The 6046-nt window shown below is 40.3% G+C and overlaps 1 protein-coding gene across 1 annotated transcript; it reads right to left on the bottom strand.

Annotated features, from left to right (window-relative positions):
- Positions 1-4228: 4228 nt before the first annotated feature.
- On the bottom strand, positions 4229-5808 carry LOC311146991 (uncharacterized protein; the record flags this gene model as incomplete). The annotated part of the gene is made up of 4 exons (XM_084183591.1): positions 4229-4779; positions 5042-5158; positions 5276-5398; positions 5638-5808. The coding sequence occupies 4 exons, from the start codon at positions 5806-5808 to the stop codon at positions 4591-4593; spliced, it is 600 nt and encodes a 199-aa protein (XP_084039717.1). The 3' UTR covers positions 4229-4590.
- Positions 5809-6046: the final 238 nt, after the last annotated feature.

The following is a 6046-nucleotide window of genomic DNA, read 5'->3' as shown; positions in this document are numbered from 1 at the left end:
AGAAACTGACATACATACAGAGAACAACACCACCACCACCATCCTTATATTTCCAACTCATGATGAGTTCGGATTTTTTGTGGCCCCCACCCCCATCAAAGTTGTCCATCACTGCCTTAGAGAGAGTTCAGAGCCCTCAAGATCATCCTCGGTTCTGACTACACCTCATACGCAGTGGCCTGTCAAACCCTACAGATGCATCCATTGCAGCATAGATGAGAGGAGCTTTGTCTGAAATTTGCTCTCAAGCTGTAGAGTTCAAACGAATTCTCCAGCTGGCTGCCACCTACAAGAGATCAGCGACCCAGAGTAAAGACAATGCAGGGTGGGCAACTACGGGAAGCCCAATACCATCACTTGCTAGGTTTTTAAACGGACACTAGATGCAGCTGAAGTCGGAAGTTTACATACACTTAGGTTGGAGTCATTAAAACTTGTTTTTCAACCACTCCACACATTTCTTGTTAACAAACTATATTTTGGCAAGTCGGTTAGGACATCTACTTTGTGCATGACACAAGTAATTTTCCAACAATTGTTTACAGACAGATTATTTCACTTATAATTCACTGTATCACAATTCCAGTGGGAAGTTTACAAACACTAAGTTGACTGTGCCTTTAAACAGCTTGGAAAATTCCAGAAAATTATGTCATGGCTTTAGAAGCTTCTGACAGGCTAATTGACATCATTTGAGTCAATTGGAGGTGTACCCGTGGATGTATTTCAAGGCCTACCTTCAAACTCAGTGCCTCTTTGCTTGACATCATGGGAAAATGAAAATAAATCAGCCAAGACCTCAGAACAAAATTGTAGACCTCCCCAAGTCTGGTTCATCCTTGGGAGCAATTTCCAAACGCCTGAAGGTACCACGTTCATCTGTACAAACAATGGTACGCAAGTATAAACACCATGGGACCACGCAGCCGTCATACTTCTTAGGAAGGAGACGCATTCTGTCTCCTAGAGTTTAATGTACTTTGGTGTGAAATGTGCAAATCAATCCCAGAACAACAGCAAAGGACATTGTGAAGATGCTGGAGGAAACAGGTACTAAAGTATCTAAATCCACAGTAAAACGAGTCCTATATCGACATAACCTGAAAGGCCGCTCAGCAAAGGAAGAAGCCACTGCTCCAAAACCTACTTGCAAGCCGAAGAACACCATCCCAACCGTGAAGCACGGGGATGGCAGCATCATGTGGTGGGGGTGCTTTGCTGCAGGAGGGACTGGTGCACTTCACAAAATAGATGGCATCATGAGGAAGGAAAATTATGTGGATATATTGAAGCAACATCTCAAGACATCAGTCAGGAAGTTAAAGCTTGGTCGCAAATGGGTCTTCCAAATGGACAATGACCCCAAGCATGCTTCCAAAGTTGTGGCAAAATGGCTTAAGGACAACAGAGTCAAGGTATTGGAGTGGCCATCACAAAGCCCTGACCTCAATCCAATAGAAAATGTGTGGGCAGAACTGAAAAAGCGTGTGCGAGCAAGGAGGCCTACAAACCTGACTCAGTTACACCAGCTCTGTCAGGAGGAATGGGCCAAAATTCACCCAACTTATTGTGGGAAGCTTGTGGAATGCTACCCGAAATGTTTGACCCAAGTTAAACAATTTAAAGGCAATGCTACCAAATACTAATTGAGTGTTTGTAAACTTCTGACCCACTGGGAATGTGATGAAATAAATAAAAGCTGAAATAAATAATTATCTCTACTATTATTCTGACATTTCACATTCTTAAAATAAAATGGTGATCCTAACAGACCTAAAAGGGAATGTTTACTAGGATTAAATGTTAGGAATTGTGAAAAACAGAGTTTAAATGTATTTGGCTAAGGTGTATGTAAACTTCTGACTTCAACTGTAGGATAGTTGTTCAAATTTAAATGTTTTTATTAAAGGGGCAGTGCAGTCAAAAACGTGATTTCCCTGTGTTTTGTATATATTTCCACACTATGAGGTTGGAATAATACTGTGAAATTGGTCAAATTATCATAATGCACTATTAGTGTAAGAGCTGTTTGAAAAGACCACCTGAAATTTCAGCTTGTTTGGCTGGGTGGGGATTTTGGATTTTGTATAAGTTAATAGACCAATAACAAAGAGAGTTTGCCCTGCTCTCTGCCAATAACAGCTAGTTTTCAGGTCACACATCCCTCCCATTCGGCTCCTCCAATTAGGCCCCTCTCTCAGACCACTCCCAGACAGTCCTAGCTAAATTATTGCTTGAGAAATTGCATTTAGCGAAGAAGCTATTTTTGTTTATTTTTTGACCATTTGAATTGAAAACAATCACAGTAAGGTATTTCATTGTTACTCAGAAAATATTTGATATTGATCTCAAAATGGCTGCATTGGACCTTTAAGGTGTTTCTCTTTTAACCATGTTCGTTTTCTTACGTAAGCTGCACTGAAATTCCGCTTTCCTCACTTCCAAAGTGCTCCATTGTGGCACATGTATTTGTGTAAATAATAACTTAAAAGTAGCAAAATTCTCTTTCTTGCTTTATGGCTCTTACATTTCCCTAGGTACCAATTACTCATAATTTTATCTGTGTTCGGCCCTACATGTTTCAGCAAAGGTTAAACTGCCAGCCTAATAGATCAGACAGAGTGGCTTGCGAAAGTATTCTCCCCCCTCTGCATTTTTCCTATTTTGTTGCCTTACAACCTGGAATTAAAAATGATTTTTGGGGAGTTTGTATCATTTGATTTAAACAACATGCCTACCACTTTGAAGATGCAAAATATTTGTTTTTGTGAAATAAACAAGAAATAAGACAAAAAAACAGAAAGCTTGAGCGTGCACAACTATTCACCAATACTTTGTAGAGCCACCTTTTGCAGCAATTACAGCTGCAAGTCTCTTGGGGTATGTCTCTATAAACTTGGCACATCTAGCCGCTGAGATTTTTGCCCATTCTTCAAGACAAAACTGCTCTAGCTCCTTCAAGTTGGATGGGTTCCGCTGGTGTACAGCAATCATTAAGTCATACCACAGATTCTCAATTGGATTGAGGTCTGGGCTTTGACTAGGCCGTTTCAAGATATTTAAATGTTTCCCCTTAAACCACTTGAGTGTTGCTTTAGCAGTATGCTTAGGGTCATTGTCCTGCTGGAAGGTGAACCTCCGTCCCAGTCTCAAATCTCTGGAAGACTGAAACAGGTTTCCCTCAAGAGTTTCCCTGTATTTAGCACCATCCATCATTCCTTCAATTCTCACCAGTTTCCCAGTACCTGCCGAAGAAAAACATCCCCACAGCATGATGATGCCACCACTGGTGTTCTCGGGGTGATAAGAGGTGTTGGGTTTGCGCAAGACATAGCGTTTTCCTTGATGGCCAAAAAGCTCAATTTTAGTCTCATCTGACCAGAGTGCCTTCTTCCATATGTTTGGGGAGTCTCCCACATGGCTTTTGTCGAACACCAAACGTGTTTGCTTATTTATTTCTTTAAGCAATTGCTTTTTTCTGGCCACTCTTCCATAAAGCCCAGCTCTGTGGAGTGTACGGCTTAAACTGGTCCTACGGACAGACACTCCAATCTCCGCTGTGGAGCTTTGCAGCTCCTTCAGGGTTATCTTTGGTCTCTTTGTTGCCTCTCTGATTAATGCCCTCCTTGCCTGGCCCGTGAGTTTTGGTGGGCGGTCCTCTCTTGGCAGGTTTGTTGTGGTGCCATATTCTTTCCATTTTTTAATAATAGATTTAATTGTGCTCTGTGGGATGTTCAAGGTTTAGGATATAAGTTTAGGATATTGCTCCTTGGTCTTCATGGTGCCGCTTGCTTGGTGGTGCCCCTTGCTTAGGGGTGTTGCAGACTCTGGGGCCTTTCAGAACAGGTGATTATATACTGAGATCATGTGACAGATCATGTGACACTTAGATTGCACACAGGTGGACTTTATTTAACTAATTATGTGACTTCTGAAGGTAATTGGTTGCACCAGATCTTATTTAGGGGCTTCATATCAAAGGGGGTGAATACATATGCACGCACCACTTTTCTATGATTTATTTTTTTGAATTTTATGAAACAAGTTATTTTTTTCATTTCACTTCACCAATTTGGACTATTTTGTGTATGTCCATTCCATGAAATCCAAATAAAAGTGAATTTAAATTACAGGTTGTAATGCAACAATATAGGAAAAACGCCAAGGGGGATGAATACTTTTGCAAGGCACTGTATTTATTTTAAACAGCGTAATGAAGAATAAACAGAAAAACTTTGAAAAGATTGAATTCCTGAACTGCCATGAAACATGAAATAAATAACACATTTCACAGACATTGTGTTTTGTAAACTTATTTTGCAATTTATTGCGGTGAACATAAACTGGAAATAATTTTTATAAAATTGAACAATTGGCATGTAAGAGTAGGTATGTTGATACAAACAAAGATATAAAACCTACCAAATAAACCTACCATTAAAATTATAGACTGATCATTTCTTTGTCAGTGGGCAAACGTACAAAATCAGCAGGGGATCAAATACTTTTTTCCCTCACTGTATAACCTTATGACATTTCTTTGATAGATTGTCTATTTTTGCAGTTATCCAGAGGGTGTTTTGTGCTGATCTATACCAAGTGAGTTCCACCACGGTTTCCTCTGAAAACTCCAGCAATCAAAGAGAAACGCCCAGGATGAGAGCCACCCCAATGACGACGGATGGAGAAGCCACTCCCAGGACGACCATTGCTGCGCAACTTGCAACCTTTGCCTCTGGAGCATCTGCTGGCTTTGCTTCTTCTTGTCCGAATCTTCTTCTGCAATCATGAAAAATATTAATTACATTTTTTTGCGTGAAAAAACTGAATAATTAGACAAGAATAATCTGGAAAACAAGGTGCATGTTTACTTTCTCAAGAAGCATGAAGTTCAACCTTCATAAGCAGACAATGCACTTTTCAAATCTGCATTTTTTTTATTTCAGATCAACTTTTCTGACACTGTTAGGCTACTTTTATCATTACATCCTAACTAATGTAGGTAGGGAGGTGTTGAGAAATAACTTGCATTGCTCAGTACCTGCACAGCATCTTCTGCCTCCATGTATTCACAAGAAATTTCAGACAGTTCAGTGTTGACGTTGTTGCTAGCCTCCAGAATCGGATGTCTGACCTTCATGCTGCACGTCATTAGTTTCTAGAGGAAGGAGTAATTGACAGTTAGCCATTTGCTAACCTCAGCATATTATTTGTCATTTCCTGCTTCCCATGATTATTATTCCCCCACAATACTGTAAAATCCAATTGTTCTTACCCCATTTGTCTTCAGAGGGCATGGTTTGCCTAGCTGCCCCTGTGCTTTACTGCAGAAAGTCTCCTGCATGGGGAAGGTCAGCCTTACAGACACCTCAGACTGGTCCACATCCTCTGTATTCAACTGGGATCAGAGAGACAAAGACAATAATGGGACTTATAGTATTGTCATTTCATTCAATTGTCATTTCTTCACATTGAGTCTATTTCTTTTTCACAAAAAAAGGCTTGGAAAATGTGTACATGATGGTGCATATTAAATAGACAATTATCCCTTGACTTGACTGAAAGAAAAATATTAAATAAAACATCAGCACTGTGTAAATAAGAGGAAGGAAACGTTCATACTGTCAGAATACTCACAGTCTCGACTTCGAGCTGGTTCAGAATTGGACTGAAAGCCTTCTCTTCACCAGGAAGCAGCTGAGGCAAAGCAACTGAGATGATGTCTTCATACCTGATCTCAGTCTGGTTCTGAGCTCTGACCAGCAGGACAGCCAAAGCGAGCAGGAGGAGAGATCTCACCTGAACCATCTTCTTCAAGTCTGATTCCTACTTCCTACATCTTCTGTTTTATAGTCTGTCTGTTGTTCTTACAAGAAAAACCAGGGTTGAGCAATCCAGGCTTTTGGGAAACCCATGCCTGCAGTGTAGTGATTCTTTTTACCGAACTAGGTATAATCTGTTTCCAGAAAAAGCCCCTAAATGTTTCAACAAAGCCTAATTTGTCTGCTAAATAGATCAATCAGAGCATTTGCCTTTAATATTGCTA

This window comes from Coregonus lavaretus (assembly GCF_964263955.1).
Source record: "Coregonus lavaretus genome assembly, chromosome: 19".
NCBI lineage: Eukaryota > Metazoa > Chordata > Actinopteri > Salmoniformes > Salmonidae > Coregonus > Coregonus lavaretus.
Note: the sequence above shows the minus strand (reverse complement) of the source record. Positions and strands in the feature narration are given on the sequence as shown.